The sequence below is a fragment of the Cuculus canorus genome, chromosome W (genome assembly GCF_017976375.1).
Source record: "Cuculus canorus isolate bCucCan1 chromosome W, bCucCan1.pri, whole genome shotgun sequence".
Classification (NCBI taxonomy): Eukaryota; Metazoa; Chordata; class Aves; order Cuculiformes; family Cuculidae; genus Cuculus; species Cuculus canorus.
The window spans coordinates 1,464,676-1,483,386 of record NC_071440.1 but is presented as its reverse complement, the minus strand read 5'-3'; the positions used below and the strand labels follow the sequence as shown (position 1 = coordinate 1,483,386).

At 39.4% G+C, this 18,711-nt stretch overlaps 1 protein-coding gene across 1 annotated transcript in view; it reads left to right on the top strand.

Annotated features, from left to right (window-relative positions):
* Positions 1 to 18,128, top strand: part of LOC104058132 (zinc finger SWIM domain-containing protein 6) — a 137,297-nt gene extending 119,169 nt beyond the window's left edge. Inside the window, exons 9-14 of the mRNA XM_054053250.1 lie at positions 1,202 to 1,462; positions 3,650 to 3,785; positions 7,635 to 7,792; positions 8,311 to 8,474; positions 14,884 to 14,965; positions 17,266 to 18,128. Coding sequence (XP_053909225.1) covers positions 1,202 to 1,462; positions 3,650 to 3,785; positions 7,635 to 7,792; positions 8,311 to 8,474; positions 14,884 to 14,965; positions 17,266 to 18,128 — 1,664 coding nt within the window. The remainder of the gene's footprint in view (positions 1 to 1,201; positions 1,463 to 3,649; positions 3,786 to 7,634; positions 7,793 to 8,310; positions 8,475 to 14,883; positions 14,966 to 17,265) is intronic.
* Positions 18,129 to 18,711: the final 583 nt, after the last annotated feature.

Here is an 18,711-nt window from a genome sequence, read left to right as displayed (position 1 = left end):
ATGAATTAGTTATGAATTAGAAAGTAGTGTTGCAGAATTGATACATGATTTAGGACAGGATGTGTATGTCTGTTTTAACTTCAGTATTTGCTTCTCAGGAGCTTAACTGATTTATTCCTTATTCTCAGTCTCTTTCCACCTCTGTGGTAGTTTCTTATCACCTTCTGCGTGGTCAGAAACTTGATTCATACCTCTACCTACAGCTCTTCTATATGCACAATCCCCATTCTGTTTGGGACTTTGCCTCAAAACTCATTTAATTAGATTTTCTTCAATAAAGTTATAATCAGATATCTACCAATTTTGGAAGACCTTATTTGAAATTAGGAAAAAAAACAAAACACAACCATGAAACAGAAGTAGTATGCTGAAAAGTAAATTCCCCCTACACATGTATATGCAGTCTACCAAATGCATTCTGCCTTCTCATTTGCTGCAACTGTCTATCATCTCCTTACATCTGTACATTGCAACTTTTTGTTCCCAAACTAGACTGTAAACTGCTAAATTGTTAGAATAGCATTTTGTCATATTGTATATCTGTGAAGTACCAAATGAATCAGTAGTACTCTTTAAAGCAATTTATGGCTTGGTCTGTGTGGAATTTACAAGTAATCTGTACTAAAATTAGCATTTCTAGTGTTAATAAAAGTCAGAAACATTATACGTGGTTATCATAAATACAACTGTAACAAATAGAAATGTATGAAAAGAACTTTAGCAAACAGGATGCTTTAAAGTTGTGGAATTCCCAGGCCTACTATATTTGCATAATTCTAATAGCTTCAACTGAAATTTATGCAGATGTATAAGCACCTTCTCTTTCTGCTTATACAACATCAAAGCTTTAAGGAGATAGGGAAATGAGTGGAAAAAAAATTGAAATAGATCTTCCAATTTTGGCCTTAATAACACAAAGCTGGAGGAACTACCTTTCTCCAAATTATGCAGTGTAAAATGAAATTTTTTATTTTTACTTGTGTGGGGGTTTTTTTAACCTAATTGTTTTGTGTATTTCTGCCATATGGAATCGGATCCAGTAGTTTAAATTGGATCATTGGATCCTGAAATTGCGTTAGTAGTGTAAATAATTTTAGAAAATAAATACTGTCAGAGTAAGCATTTGTAAATGTGGCATTACAGACAGATTATGGATTAGAATGATTTCCTGATGTGTTGTTCTTTGTGTTGCCCTTTACAGAGAACATGGAGCAATGCAAATCTCTGGAGTACCAGCACCTGCCTGCACACAAGTTCTTAGAAGAAGGGGAATCTTATTTAATGCTGGCTATGGAAGTAGCATTGATAGGGCTGGGACAGCAACGAATAATGCCAGATGGCTTGTATGCACAAGAGAAGGTTTGTCGGAATGAGGAGCAGCTCATTTCTAAGCTACAGGAAATTGAATTGAATGATACTCTGGTGAAGATTTTTCGAAAACAAGCAGTCTTCCTATTAGAAGGTAGCTCAATTTAGATGCTAACCACTTCTTTAAACTGTCTTCACTTACACAAGACCACTGAATTAGAAATTGCCTTACATACCCAAGATGTTTTTTGACATAGAACTATAACCACCACAGAGGGATCCTATGGATTGTAAAATCAATTATCTGTTTAGTATTAAGAATGCTTTATGAGGAAAAGGCAGGATTTTTCTCAAGTATTCTCTGATACTTCTAGTTTACTACTGTGATCGCTGATATTCTTTTTGTTTTCTTAGAGTAGCAAGCAAGTGATCATAGCAGGAAATCTGCTAAAATAACTACCTACGAAATTGCCGTGGCAAGCAGTGTGCAACAATGGTCTCACATTACTGTGTGCTGAGTAACCTGGCTTTTCTGCAATAGTTTCAGTTTGCTCCAGGTTAGGCAGAAACTGCCAGCTCACATGGAAGAAAAATTGTGCAGTGATTTAAGATCCTAACCCTGTCAATTGTGTTTTTATAGTTAGTCCTGTAGATATAATAAAGAAAGCTGAATTCACTATTAAGATGATTTCTATGTTGTTAATGCAGGTTAATACATGCTGTATGTAGCTACCGTTTGAATGCGTGAGAAAGCAGAACATAAGACTGTGTTGAAAGAATTTTTTGCTTGACTGCTAAGTTAATGGCAGAATATATTTTCATATAAATGCTTTGTCATGTATTCTTTGTGTCCTGAGTTTCTGACTGGACCACCAACTGGTAAACATACATGAAATAGCTTCTTTCATTGAAGCAAAGCCAACTAGTTTTGAATGTCATTCAACTTAATTTTAAATGACTGAGACACATACTGTCACCTACTTGATTTTCATTGATGTTTCCTTTGTGATCAGTCCTAGGCTTCAAAAATGCTCACCTATAGAGCTCAGATTTTTTTTCATGCCTAGTTATTTTTATCTTTGCATTTTGTGCTAAGACACCAGTCAGAAAAACATTGCTGAAACAGCTGTGCTGGTCCAAGTTGTTACTCTCTCTCTCTCATAGAGTTCATCATCCTCTGCAGTAGAAGTGGTTGAATAAATTTTGTGAGTACTCCTCATCTGCTTCAGTGTAGGATCAGCCATGTTAATTTGAACCACTGCTGGGAGCTATGACACGTGACTGCAGTATAGAAGTGTGCCTACGCAGTCATTCATCTATACAAGTGTGGTGGGTTGGAATCTTTAGTAGAAGAGGAAGTAGCAACTTCTTGGATTGCTGGCTGCTATTTGTGCAATAATGGTCTAATAATACTTAATGTAAGATTCTTATTCTGTATCTTGCAACATTTAATGCCTGAACCCTCTAGCCACTGAAGTAAGAAACCTACTTGACAAAGTTTTCCTATTAATAGGAATAACAGTCTTAAGGTCGCAGGAGAAATGTAGAACTGGGATTCATGTGCACTATGAACATTCATAACTCAGCAAGCAAATAGTTACATTTAATTTTTTTAAATCATTTCTGTTGTAAATCTTGACACTGCTGTTATGAAGTCGAAGTACTACACTGGCTGCACTGAGTGTGAGGAAAATCCATTGCCCCAACAATGGGAATAGTTTCTCCACAAGAGATACAATTTTTAAGATCATGTCACTATAATGGACTAACAAAAGCAGCTTTGGTGCGAGATATGACCTAGTCTTCTCTGGAGACCAAGTCCAGACCAAAGGATTATTTAAATGCCTAATGTCAGGTGAGACATTAATATGGATCAGGTGCTGCTGCAGTGATTGGTCATGTAGCTTCAATTGAAGATACATGTTTTTCCATAATTACCACTTGTTTTTCTTGTTCTGATGGATTTGTGATAAAGTAATTATACACCAACAGAAGATGCTTAGGGATTTATGTGCACAATATAACCACACAGAGGCAAAGTTAGGATTATCGCCTACTTTTGCATACCACAGACTTGCTGAATGAGCTCCATGACCATTCTGTCATTTATATGTGCTTAGTACTATACAATTTGCAGTCTGTCTTGTTGTCTCAAAGAATATATGGTATTCAATATGCTTGTAATATATTTCACAAAAATGTCAATGTAACTTTACCTTTTGTACAGCAAACTGTCTCTAAGTACCAATTCTAACTCAAGGTATAGTGAATGTTTGTAAAGGTACAGAAGTTGGGTTTTAACAGTCTGTAAAGACTGACATTCTCTTTCTCTTTCCCACAGCTGGACCATATAGTGGTTTAGGTGAAGTCATCCATCGAGAGAGTGTTCCAATGCACACATTTGCCAAGTATCTTTTCACCTGTCTCCTACCTCATGATGCTGAATTGGCATACAAAACTGCACTGAGAGCCATGCGGTATGTATTCATGAGTCATCTAGAAGAGCACAAGTAGCAGTTTGGAAAAGAGGAAAAAGCTTGGTAATCAAGACCTAGTCTTTTTTTCTAAAAGAAACATTGTTCCCTTTAAGGAGAAATTACTTTGGTTCTGTCATCTGTAAAAGCAATTGATGTCTGTAGTACCTACAGTATAATAATAATTTATAAATGTACAATTAAATGTTTCTACAACTGTAAAACAACATTCTATGTTACAAATCCTTTTAGAATTCCACTCTTGGGGCATGTGTTTTTGTCTTAAACAGCAACTTTAGCGCGTGTGTTCTCTTACTAATGTGGTAGGGTGGGTGTGTGAGATGGTAGTGGCAAGGAAATGAGGAAAGAGGCATTGCACCAGCAGTCTCAGGATCATCTGTTGCTTAGGACTATTTGCTCTGCCAGCCTTCTTTATAAATTAACTCTCAATGATAGATTTGAAATGATATGGTGTGGTCTGAGCCAGTATTTTTTCTTGTGCTTCATAACTAAGTAGTCTTGCACACTTCTAGGTGAATATTGGGATTGTCATATGACAAGAAAATCTCTGACTTGTATCCCATTTGTCTTCAGTAATCAGGGAAAAATGTTTCTCAGGGTTTGCTCAGTGTGTGCTGACTTTATCTCAGAGCAGACCAGATTGTTAATAGTGGCTAAGAAGGGCCTTCTGATGGAAGTTCCAAGGGCCTAAATGATCAACTATAAATCTATGTTGTCCACATACAGTGTAGGGAAGAAACTGGTCCCATATGGATTGTCTGGTCACTGTCAAGAACTTGTAGTAAATGATGGTTGACAAAGAATAGCCACAACTGAATACTAAGAGCAGTCATGTCCCAGATTTGAAACAAAACAAAACAACAGTGTTAGGTTTTCCTAGTTGTTATTATCAAGAATGATTGCACGGTGACTGAAGGACATACTGTCCACATAAGCAGAATTTAGCTTCATCAGACAGATTGTGTCTTAGTGGTTTGGAGGTGTGTATTCTGGAGCTAGTTTCTCCAGAAAGCTAAATGGGGAGCAAATAATCCTGTGTTCAAAGGAATAAATGAGAGGGTGTGCATATGAAGAGTGACTTTGCATACTTGCTGCTTATGATTAGAATTTTAGGAAATAGTTTGAGAAGACCAAAGTGTGTTACTGATAAACTGTTGAGAACGTTCAAAAGTATGATCAGAAAGCTGTCAAGGCCATCTAGATACACCCCTTTTTTTTTTCACTGCAAGTTCAATGTGTCAATAACCTTGGTCATACCAGATCAGCAAGATAGTACAAAATGTGTGGTATGTGGTTGTATGTGGTGAGGTTTTTTTGGTTTGGGGGGTTTGGGTGGGTTATTTTTAAGAAAAAAAGATCAATTTTATAAAGTAGACTTGCATTCTTGTATTTAATTCTAGTCACTACTTTAAAGTGTCTCTTGGAGATTGTTTGTGTGGAATTTTCCTCCTTAAACTAAACTACTGAAACCACGTTGATAGGCTGGAATAGACATCTGTCACCAACTTTGCACAGTGCACTAAATGCTTAAGCAAATGTGATGGCAGCATGCCAGTCCTCTTGAAGAAGGATTTGGGCTTTCCCCAGAAACAAATCATAACTGACAACTCCTTTTCTGGAAGTTTCCTTTCTCAACTGGAAAAGCAAGCAAGACACTGAAAGATTCAATTGATGAAATCTCTGATTAATCATGGGGAGCTCTAGCCATCTTTTGGCATGAGCTGCCATCTCAGCCAAAGAAGTTACTTCTCAAACAGACCAGTATAAGAAAGAGTTGTCCGTTTGTTTCCATCTGGTAAAATCACAGGAGACATCAGCATAATCAGGGCTGTTCTCCATAGCTCTCTTGGCATCACTTTATAAGGCAGATGAGATAATTTTTATTTATTTATATCTATAGATATATTTATTAGGTTTTTATATATATATATATATATATTTGACATTTAAGAAATGCAGGCTGCTATCTTGAATTGTGGTGATGGCAGGTACAGACACTTTCTATTCTATGTCTGTCTACATTCCTTGGCACTTCTCAAAAATTCTTATGAAGAAGGTTGGTTACTCTTTCCATTCACACCAAAGTGATAGTTCAGTGTATAAAGCACTCCTGATAGAAACCAAATGAAAAACTAAAACTAAACATTGCTTTGAGGGGGGGGAAGAAGAAAGCAAACATGAAGATTGAATGTCTGTCTTGGTCTGAGGTAGAATGGATCAGAAGAGGGAAATCTGAGCATCTCTTCCTCCATGGCATAGGTGAAGTATTTCTGCATAGAAATCTGTGTAGTCACTCATGCTTTTAGAAGTGAAGCGTATTTATTTCTTCACTTGAACATTTATCCAAGTTATCTTCCCAAAACCACAGCTAGTTGCTCTCCAGACAAGTGTTTAGTGTCAGTCTACACAGGTCATTGACCCATGATAGCAACTCTGGAGTATTTTCCCTCTCTGTATTCAAAATCATCTGTAGCTGTTACATATTTTTAATCTTCTTTTTGAGTGTGTAACATTCAGTGTGAAATCAATGGAAGCTGAGACCAGAAGGCCTTTCATGTGTGCACCTTAGGTCTGCAAGGACAGTGTGCTATCCTTGACAGTTGCTTCTGTCTACAGTTCTCTGCTTGCACCACTGAAACATATGGAGTAGAGCCTTGGAGAATGTGAATCTGCGGTGACCTACTTGACCGCTCACTTGGAATCTGAACTTGAATGTTTGGCTTAATTTGGCCTTATTAAGCCTGAATTTTAACCCAGGCTTTGGGAGTCAGACTTTAATGGTGATGTTTAATCACAAAGTAACTTTGCTAAAAACTAGCTAAATAATTGATGCTTGAAAGGGGAAAAAAAGTGAAGAATGCTAAATCTGCTTGTGCTTGTTATGATGTTCCCTAATCTTGCCAAAATTACATGAAAATGACCAATTCACAACAGCATTTGTTTTCACAGCAAAGGAACATAGAAGCCAGCAATGAAATTCAGAGTGACAAAAGGTTTCCCCAAAACAGCCTCTTCCTTTCATGCTGTTTGTCTATTTACTGTTACTCATAACATAATAATCCTTTTTGTGTTATGTAGTTGAGATTTTTCCTGTTTGTTGAAACCATTTAATAATGCATCTTTTTTTCTCCCTCCTCTCTCTGTGCTTGTAAAATATCAACTGAAGAATTTATATGTATTTTTTTTTATGTATATAAAGCTATATAGGTATCTCAGTGGTATTGGGAAAGAGATTTGACTCAATACAAATCAAAGGGGGGGGAAGACTTTTTCTTAATTATTAGTGTGTACATTTTCAAATGTTGATAGGCTAGAGTTTAAGGACTTTAAAAAGCAGTTGATATTTGAACAGTAAAATGTCCTTTTTGGTATGTCTGAATTTATTGCAAGGTCAAAATCCAAATGACTTGTTGAATATCTTTCACATCTTACTTTGAGCATTTGCAAGTAAAGAAAGTATATTCCAAATATTGGAAAATATTTACATGTTCTCAGTATGATGGAGAACTACTCTCCTTCCTGAGGGCAGTGGTTCAAAGACTGAAATGAGGCAAGGGGAAAAAAGCTTCAACTCTATGGATGATGCAGTAAGTCTTTGCTGCCTTGACTAATGAATGGCTTAATTGTCCTGTGAATTCCTGCAGATGCCCACTGAGTTTGGCAAATGGACTTTTTAAGATTCCTCAAGAAGAGAAGTGGTTTTCCAATATCTTTATACCCAAAACTGCACATTTCATAAACAAGGTCAAGTGTTCTTGCAGCTTTAGTTTTGCTTATGAGTGACCTAATATAATAATGATTTAATGAAAGAGGATTTCTTCCTTATTTCAGGTTGCTAGCATTGGAATCTACAGCAGCTTCAGGAGATGTGTCTCACCCATACCACGTTGCATCAAGTGTTCCAAACCGGTATCCCCGATGGTTCACCCTAAGTCACATTGAATCCCAGCAGTGTGAGCTGGCATCAACCATGCTAACAGCGGCCAAAGGTACATCAGTTACGTACTCAACTAAATGTATGCTTTTATTATTGCATGGAATAAACAGTTTATAAAACTTGTGTTTAGGAATCCGAATTGCAGTCTGACAGGAGATTGAAATGGGAACAGCAAACTGAACTGACAAACCTGTCATTTCATTTTCTAGCAAAGTGGTTAAACTAGCTAGATGGTAGCCAGATAGGCTTGATTTAAGGCTGATGAGATAGCTTTTTGTTCTTCTGACACATGATATAGACTGTGAAACCCAGGAGTGGACAAATCACTTCTGAAATTCACAAATCAGGATGACTTTTGGCCATGTACTAGACTAACACCATCACACACTAGAGGAGTTAATGCTGTCTTGTATCTTTTGTTCATGTGATTTAATTATAGAAGGTTTATAGAAAACAAAATGTGTATAACTGAAACATCATACTATTAGTTAGCAATAGCAGGATCAATTATAATGCATCTCTGGATGTTTTGGGAACTTCTGTTTTGGTGATTCTGTTTACACCTTGCAGGTGATGTTCAGAGGCTGGAAACAGTGTTAGAATCCATCCAGAAAAATGTCTACTCCTCATCACACATCTTCAAACTTGCCCAGGATGCATTTAAAATAGCTACACTCATGGACAGCTTGCCAGACATCACTCTTCTGAAAGTTTCTCTGGAGTTGGGCCTTCAGGTATTTTCCTTGTTCATTATTACTACAGTAGAAGACAGGAATTTGACCCTGTATTGGTGGGTACAGCTCTTTAAAGTCACTGAAGACCATACTCTTTGGGCTCTGTCTGGAATTTTTAGATTCTGTTTTCTGATGTAAAGTGCAGTTGACTGGTAAACACAGAGCAAGGGTCTGTGCAGCTCCTTTGTGCCATTCAAGTGGGAGAGAGAGCTGGGAGCAGCTGGCTGCAGGGTACTTCTCTCATCAGGGGTAAGAGAGGTCTAATGCAATGGATTCAGGAATATATGTACGGATGGCTAAATTATTCTACTTGCCAGAAATGCACTTTTGCAGATCCTTCCCTTCCTTTCCTTCAAATTAGATTTAGTAGATGCTTGTGGAACTCCTAGAGAAAACCAAGGTCAACCATAATGACCTGTTTCTAAGGCAGACTGTGCTAACAGCAGCCTTCTCCCTTCCTTCATCAAATCCTGTACTCCACAAGCTGTCAGATGGCCATCTGCATCAGACTCAGCTTCATGTGTACCCTCAGATCAGTTTTCAGGCTTTTAGGAGAGACTTTACAAGCTAAAAGGAGACAGCCAAGTTTGTAGGTATCTGAAGTAATATTGCCTTACACTGATGAATCTTGGAGTTTACACATTTAATTTACACAAAAATAAATCTCTTCATCCCTCTTCAGGGAGTTCTTAAAAACAACAGTAACAACAGCAACAAAATTTGCAAAGATCAGCAAACCATTTATTGATTTGCTTCGGTAAACAAAGCTCAAAAAACTTCTGGGGAAAGGATATTATCCCAGTTGTTCTCATGCCAAAGAAAGGCACTATTTGCCTATTGTCAGCTTTTAGAAGCTAAAGTCTTTAATCAGAAAGCTGAGATTTGTGTGCTTTGTCAGCCTTTCTCATTCCCACGTTTGCTGTGGAAATATGCTTCTTTTTTCACATCTTGGTATGTTTCTGCCTGTGGGATTCTGCCTTGTTTCATGTTTGCTTACTTGAGAGACAAAGATTCTTATGACTGATTTGAATGACATCTCAAGCATTCACCAAGTATCATTCAGAGATAGTAGCACATTTGGATATCACTGTGTTTATGAATACTCTTGTGTGGATGATGGTGTCATCAGAATGTCTTCAATAAGAACTCATACTCCCTGGAGGACCATACTGCACCACTGACACTGCAGGGGAGGTGCAGGGAAGGTCCTGGACTGGACCCAGCAGCAGGCAGGAGCTGGACTCAGGAACTGGATCCAGGAGCTGGACTTAGGAACATGCAGATTGGGTTCAGGGGCAGAGAGAGGAGGTCCTCTCGAACACTGGTGATCAAAGAAGAGGGCTGACCTTCATGATCCCTAAGCTTTATACCGAGCATGAAGTGTATGGCATGGAATTCTTCCTTGTTCAGATTTGAGTTGCTTGTTCTGTCCACTCATCCCATCAGGTGCCACCCCCTTCACCAACTCTGGGATGGCCTTGATTTACATAGGAATAGGTTTGAGCAATGGACTCTCTACCCACCAATGCCTTGGTTACCTTGGTGATAACTGTCAGATTTATCACTTCTAGAGGCAACCAGTGTCTGAAAAAACTGTGCCGGTAACTTCCAGAAACTGAAGTCACTCAGAAGTGTCTTAGCTGAAAGGTTAGACAATTGATTCTGCATTAGCCCAAACCAGAACACTCCTAAATCTGGTGTTTAGAATAAACTGGTGTAGAATATGTCCACACACTGTGCCAAGCTTACTAAGGTGTTTTAAGAATCTTAAAAGTAGTTTTGCTTTCCAGAAAGAAGATGCATAACAGTTATCTGGTAGTAACTCACAGCTGTATAGATTTCTACAGTAACATTTTTTCCTGTAAAAGCCTGACAGTGTCAGCACTGTCTCCAGTGGCCTACAGATGCTTTCCCTTCTCCTGCCCCCCGACCTAATGGCAGTTAGATTGTCTGTATTCACTATCTACTAGCTGACTGCTTATGGCATTTATGTGCCCTATAAATCTTTATTCCTCCCCTCATGTGGCAAACTGAACAGTTGTATCACTCACAGGTATACTGTTCTGCCTCTCAGCTACAACAATGATGCCTTGGATTGGTTGGGCTGAAGAGATGCTACCAACAATTTCACAACTCTGTTACTGGTATTTCTGTGACAGAAAAGCCTCTTATATTAGAATCATAGAATGCTTTGGGTTGGAAGGGACCTTAAACATCATCTAGTTCCAACTTCCCTGCCATGGGCAGAGATGCCTCCCACTGGATCAGGTTGCCCATCCAGCCTGGCCTGGAACACCTCCAGGGATGAGGCATGCACAACTTCTCTGGGCAACCTGGGCCAGTGCCTCACCACCATCACAGCAAAAAATTTCTTCCTAATATCTAATCTAACTCTCCCCTTTCAGCTTAAAACAATTACCCCTCACCTGTCACTGCATTCCCTGATCAAGAGCCCCTCCCCAGCTTTCCTGTAGGCCCCTTTCAGTACTGGAAGGCTGCTATAAGGTCTCCCTGGAGCCTTCTCTTCTCTAGGCTAAACAAGCCCACCTCTTTCAGCCTGTCCTTGTATGGGAGGTGCTCAAACCCTCTGATCATCTTCCTGGCCATATTGTTCTAGATTTGGGCATAATATATGGACTTCTGAGTTTTTTCTCCCTATTTCCAATGTCAGTATATGTTATGACTCAGCAGAGGGAAGGCATTTAAACTTGTGGAAAGAGATCAGCAGCATGGCCAAATGGGCATGGAGCATCTCGGGTATATTCTGTCCTTCAGAACCTTACTGGCACAGACACTGTAAGATCTGCAGGTACAGCAGGGGCTTCTATTCCTCCATTTGCCTGTTGTATGCTACAGCAGTGCAAGTAAGTATTACTGCACACATGCAGACAGGTACTGCTGGCAGAACTGCTGAGCAAGTTAGTGCAGGTGATCACTTAGCGTGTAACTGGCAAGTGGTGTCCTTTCCCTGAAAGTCTGTAAATAAGTAAATCTCCCTTCAATGTGCATGACAAAGAGGTTCCACATTGTTGTGGGAGGTAATGGTTGGTTGGCCATTTCTCGCATCTCTTATGGATAGTGAGATCTGTTCTTTTAGATTAAGAAATTCTTATTAAAGAAACCAATCCATCAGGACAAAATGAAGATTATTCTCTGTGGAAGAGAGCTTGGCTTTCAGATAAGATATGTAATTCCCAGAGGCTTCTTGTCTTTTTCAGACACTAATCTGTTGAGGAACTCACTTCAATTGATAGCACAGATCTTGGATAGAACTTGGGCAGATCTGGAAGTCCCTTTTAGGAAGAGGTGGCTCAAGAATGTATTGAGCAGAAGTAAAATAGGTCTTTGGCTACATGGGCTATGGTATAAATAGCCTTCAGTTCCTCCTTGGTCAAGGCATCAATATATGTTTATTTGAAATCCTTGGGGAATCCTTGGGGGTTTTATATAATCAGTAAAAGGCTCCTCTCTTAGTGCTCTCAGCTTGTCAGTTTAATCAAATGAAAGGAACCTGATTCCAAAACAGTTCAAGTCAAGAAACTTTTCCAGGTTGTTCTGGTTTGAGCTAAAGCAAGAAACTAGATAAAGTATTAGGTTTTGCTCTCAAGTTAGAACTGTCTACACTGGAGCTGCTACTATGCCCACTATGCATGCTGAACACTCTTGTGGCTGATGAGCCTTTTACAGACCACCACAGTGAAGGAAGTTATCAGAGAAGACTTTCAGAGTAGTAGTCATTCATGCCTTTTTTTACCTCCTTCCCTCCCTCACCAGTAGCAGAATTAAGTCTATAACCCTGTATTTTCTCTTGGATTCACTCTACTTGGAGGAAACTGAAAATTCGTCTTGTATAGTGGAAGAGTGTTAACCTTCAATTTGTGTGTGCTCTGACGGAAAGAATAGGACAGATATTTGCACTCTAAAGTATTTTGACTTGGGGATGTCTGTTTTTCTTCCAGAAAGGCTTGAAGCAAAGGCTGGTTCCATAATTTGTTAGCCATATTTTCATATTTAAAAATGTCTTGGGTGGCTGTTGTAGATGGAGTGATAGAGTGATGCACTTCACTCATAAGAGAGAAGTGGCAATATGTTTATTGATATAAAACAGAGATTTAACAAAGTTTGATACTAAATGCAAAAATTGTTTAACAAGATTCAATAGCAAGGTACACTTGATTCTTTACTGCACAGAGGACAGGATCAGACAAAACTGTCAGGGAGACCCTTCTGTTGAGTCACAAGGTTCAGAAAGGACCCCCTTGCTTTCTAAACTCCTTCTTGGAGAGGAGTCAGGTGTGGCTGGATCCAGCCTTAGCCTCAGACTTGGTCAACAGTTTATGTCTAAAGGATTACGTATGCGTGATCAAACCTTTGCATCACTTGGCTAAGATCACAAAGTTTCAGTGCACTTATTCTCTGTTCACTTATTGAGGATCTGATGCAACAAGGAGCCTCTCAACTTTGGGAAGTAACCTTGAGAGGTATCCCTTTCAAGGGGAAATCCCAACGTGCAGCCCCCTGTCGTTTCAGGAGAGCTTAAAGGGCTCGTGGGCTGCTCACAATTTATGGAGTAGGATTGTTGACTCATATTTACATGCCAACTGCAGATGCTGGATTCTTCCAGATTTGGCTTGAGTCAAACCCTGACCAGCACTGTGGCCAGGTGGGTGCATTACCATAGATTAGCCCTTGGCTGTTGTGTTGTTATCTGTCTCCCCCAAAATCACCTTGAGCTGGATGCAGCCATCATGACTGTCAACAACCATCAACATCACAACTGGTGGTTATTGCTTGAACAGAGTTATGGGAGAAGGCCAGGTTGGGAGTGAGGGGGAGAAGCACACCATCACAATTGCTCCTCACAGGTCAGTTTTATTTATCTGTAAATGCTCTTCTCCAATCTAGCACTTTGACTAAATTTCTATTTAGTCAAAATGATACTATGATGTCTGAGGCAAACAAAGCTGACCTTATGCTGTAATGTGGAGTGATGTACAACCAGTCACTAAGCTTCCAAGGTGTGAGTGTTTGGATGCCAGCATGGAATCACTGATGGTTGTTTATAATCAGATGTCTTAAAAATCATCTGTCCATTTGTGTTCCTCAGCAGTCTTTCCATCTTCTTAATTATCCTATCTACAGCCTAGGACTAAAGGAGGTGGCAGGAGTAACAAATATGACAGAGAGCTACATGCCACTTTGAAGTCACCTTAGAATTAGGGGGGGGGGGAATATAGGTTGAGAACCCCCTTACAAATGCTGCTGATTCCAAGCTGATTTGTGAGTGCATTTTATGAGTTTATATATAAAGATCATCGCTGAAAGCTCTGATTGACATATTATGCTCTTTGTTTAATTGCTACAGGGATACCATAGTGTCATAAATGGACAATGCAAAATCTTTTATCCAATCAAACAAAAGTTTATTATGAAAAACTTATTATGAGGTATTTAAGGAAGCAGCACTGGGTGCATGACTGAGGCTAAGTCGCATCAGCCAGAGGTCCAGGTTCCCTTCCCCTTTTATACATTTTATGAAAACCGTTACATTTTGGAGCGAAAGCAGTTAACATTAAGGCCCATCCGCCCCCCTCCCATCAGAACAATACCGCCCCCCTCCCATCAGAACAATAAGGCCCATCCATCCCATCAGCGTGTGTCTCCGATGGGCAGAGGAAGGCAGGACAAGAGGAGTGAGCAGCGCCCACTGGTGAGCACTGCCCCTCCACTGAACCTCGCACCACAGACAAGCTGGCGTCACCAAAGAAAGACATTTTGGATCTCCACCCTCCCTCGAGCCAAAAATGCCAATAGCCTATTCAATTTCCCTCCCCTAATATTTGATCTAATTTTTGGCTTGAGGTTGGAACTTTTAATCCACTTTTCTTTCCACCATTTTATACCTAAATTGAACCCATCCCATGTCTGAACTAAAACATGAACAATCCACTAAATTTTAAACAATCAGTGTTTTATCTTTCCCCCCCTCATAGTCCATCATGAGGGTCTTTAGGGGTAGCATTACATGTCCTTATTTGGCATTGTTTACTTGCTTTCTTCATCTAGATATCTGTCTGTGGGGTTTGTCTGATTAGCTGAAACAAGCTTTCCATGCAGTTTCCATGCAGCATGTGTTTTACTGCATAAACATATTTGCCCATATTTTGAGAAACAACATAGGCGATAACTGCAAGTGATGTAAAATACAGGCACTGCAGTCAGAGCTTAAAGTCCTTTTTCTATTTGTGAAGTTTTTTGACATATCGGCTAAAAAGAGGTAACAGAGTGGAGAGGGCAAGAGGCTGCCAGTTTGAACCAAAGTGTATTTGAGTAACTTAAATCCTCATTGGTATATTGTCTTGGGTTTGCAATAGGATTAATTTGTATTTCGCTTGTGCTGTTTTAATAGGTGATGCGAATGACGCTGTCAACGCTGAATTGGCGACGTCGGGAAATGGTGAGGTGGTTGGTAACATGTGCAACAGAAGTAGGTATGTTCTGACACGCTTCTCAAGGACTCGTGACTTTTTGGCAGCTAATCTTAGAGGGCTTGATCTTGTTTGTCAACACCTAGGCTTTGCAAATGTCTCCCACTTTCTGTTCATCTATAAAATTCCTTTGGTTAGAAGATTTAATTATAGCAATGATGAGGGGGATTTTTTTTAGTATTGTGACAGAATAGGCACAGGCCAAGTGAGACAGTAGTTGAGTAATGCAGTGTGACTTCTTTCCACTGCAAGGTAGGGATGTGCATAACCTCATAGGAAATATCCTAGATTTCCCCTTGTCTCCTCCATGTTGGGTTTGGGTTTAAGGTTGCAACAGAGAAAAGGCTTATGGTTATGGGCTGTTACACTATACTACAACTTTGCTTGCACTAAAAGGTGAGGCTCCAAAAGACTGATGAGAGTGCTATCTGGTCAGCTGTGGCAAAGAGAAACCAGAAAACAGGTGCATGAAATGCTGAGGATGCCTCTCTCTGTGTGGCAGACAAGATCTCATGAAGGTGTTCTCATTGCTTGTTGTTTGGGGTTTTTTTTGTTTTTAAGCCCCTGGGTAAATCCTAGCTTAGAATGTAATGTATCTTTGTTCTGTGGCTATGACATTGTACAGGCCTCTCATCTGCACTGGAAAGCAAACCAAACACTAATGCACCTGTCCTTAACCACATAACGTGAAAATAAGGTGGGAGCAAAATTAGCCTCATACTTAGCGAATAGCAGTGGGAGAAAGAACAGTACACTCAGCAAGATATGTTCATTTCTGGGCTTTGCCAGAAATTTTTTGTGTCTTGATGAAGTGTCCCTTAGCTTCTGTATTCTAGTTTACCATCTACAAGATGAGGGCATTAAAAACTGTATAGCTGTAAAACAAACAAACAAAAAAAGCAGCTGTGGCAGTGAGGACAATATAAGTACTATGATAACGGAGCAATTTTAATTGTCACTAAAGCTATTTTTGAAAGTTATACCTCCTTACTGCATTTACTTCTTTTTCATACATCTGAGTTGGATTGTATCACAGATGCTTCTTGGGTTTCAGAACTTAAAAGGATTGCTGCTGCTTGTTCTCTGGATTAGTTTATTATTTGCTTTATGCTTAACTGGGAAAATAGTGTCAGTAGCATGGGAAAATGCAGCTTGCCTTTGTATGCCCTCAGCCAGAAAATGGTTTGTCTGCAAATTTTCATGCAATGCTCTTTTTTTATTGCTTTCATATCTTTGCTAAGGTAATTATTACTGAAGCTATCTTGCAGATATTGGTGCCTGGGTATTATTTTCTGCAGTTACATATTGGCAAATAAAATGCTGGTTTTAATGCTGCTTTAAATTAGTTAACGTATTGTAATACAAGCATCCCATAAAGAACCTTTAATGTCACACAAAATACTCTTGAGACTTAATCAACTTGATAAAAGAAGGAAGCTGTTTATTTAAATGAAGATCTGGTATATTCTGACTATGCTGAATTTTTGCACAAGTGAAGGAGTACGCAGGAAACATCAGAGTTCTGCAGAGAAAAGGACCTCTGTGTGTGGTTTGCTCACAGATGTGTGCAAACTGCCTCTAGTAATATTAAGGCACTCTAGTTTGCTACAAGTTCAATTTATGGAACCCAGTATTCACTGTCTCCCCCTTCTTCCCCGCCCCCTGCTGTGCCAGGAATAAAGTGATACTAATATCTAGTTCAGATAATATCCAGTAGTGCATATTGCTCAGAGTATTTTCCTAATAAGGATCTTGATGTTCAGGTACATATGAATTAGATCCAAGATGTACCTGAAAAGCCTTTTGGGAGGGGGTTATTATTCTTTTATTATTTTTTAAAATGGGCTTAGTATTAAATGCTTTGTGTTCTATTAAATGAAACATTTAGCATGCTTTCAGATTATTTTGTGCATGCACTGTACCTTGAGATGCACATTGAGAAAAGAAGTTAAAACTGGCTTTTAAGTATTCAGTGTGAGGGTTGCTTTTGAGTGATGTGATGAGACCAAACGAGCCAGAACTTTTTATCCAAACTGTCTTAGATAACAAGTAAAGCAGCTCAGTTTAATCTCTGCCAGGAGATTAAAGCTTATCTTGCAGGCTTTTTTTGTTATTATCTGTATTTTGGTGATTTCTTTTAATGTCTTTTTCCAGACGTTATCTGGTTTCATCCTTCTTGCTAAAGCACATCTTGGATGCACTGGCAACCTCTTAGACTTTGAAAATGTAATCTCTTGCTGAACATCTGTATCTGCTAGGTTTTTTATCAGTTGTGGCTAATAGTCCTTTCTTTCTCTCCTCAGGTGTTTATGCACTGGATGGTATCATGCAAAATTGGTTTACACTTTTTACTCCAACAGAAGCCACTAGTATTGTTGCTACAACAGTGATGTCTAACAGCACCATTGTCCATCTGCATCTGGACAGCCATCAGCAGGAGAAGCTGGCTGGCAGTGCTAGGACACTAGCTCTACAGTGTGCCATGAAGGATCCTCAAAACTGTGCCCTCTCTGCACTGACCTTATGTGAAAAGGATCACATAGCTTTTGAGACTGCTTACCAAATTGTTCTAGATGCTGCTACAACTGGCATGAGCTACTCGCAGCTTTTTACTATAGCACGATATATGGAGCACCGTGGTTACCCCATGCGGGCCTTCAAGCTGGCTACTTTGGCCATGACGCATCTCAACCTGAATTACAATCAGGACACACACCCTGCCATTAATGACGTTCTGTGGGCATGTGCGCTCAGCCACTCTCTTGGGAAAAATGAGCTAGCAGCTATAATACCTCTGGTGGTCAAAAGCGTCAAATGTGCAACAGTACTGTCAGATATTTTGCGTAGGTGTACTTTGAGCACTCCTGGCATGGTGGGACTTCATGGAAGGAGGAACTCTGGTAAGTTCATGTCACTGGACAAAGCCCCTTTAAGGCAACTCTTGGATGCCACGATTGGAGCCTACATTAATACAACTCATTCGCGTCTCACTCACATCAGCCCGCGACACTATAGTGAGTTTATAGAGTTCCTCAGCAAGGCCCGAGAGACCTTTTTAATGGCTCATGATGGTCACATCCAGTTTACACAGTTTATTGACAACCTAAAACAAATCTACAAAGGCAAAAAGAAACTGATGATGTTAGTTCGGGAGCGGTTTGGTTGATAAAAATTGTGTGTGTGTGTGGGGGGGGGGATATGTTTTTCTTTGAGCCTGCCTTTGTATCCTTTTGAACTTAAACAGAGCCACACTGGTATTATATGTGCATAGTTATATTGATTTTGCAAACTAAACTGTCATGTTGTGAAAGTTTGCATGTTTATTTTTTTTCTGTTTTGTGTGAGAAAGAGGTTAAAAAAAGTTTGATTTACACTGAGTATATGTTGTCAAGTGGCAAAAGCCCACGTCGCTCTCCTGTTCTTTCTGTATATGTTCACAGCCTCAAAAGCAAACATATATTTCAATGGCTTTAAAAAACAAACAAAACACCTCCATCCTGTCATAAGTACCTCGAATGGATTCAGCTTTACTCCTTTGTAACTCATCCTTATATTTCAGCATATTTAAACAAACCAACAAATGAAATCCTAATAGTTAAAAGGCTGACCACGTGGCTTTGCAGCGCTGTTCATCCAGAAGCATGGCACATGATGCTTGTGCATGTGGAAACTTAGCAACTGTCAACATACATTCTCAGGGATTTATCAAAAAATTAAAAATGAATGAAAGCATTTATTGTACTGTATAT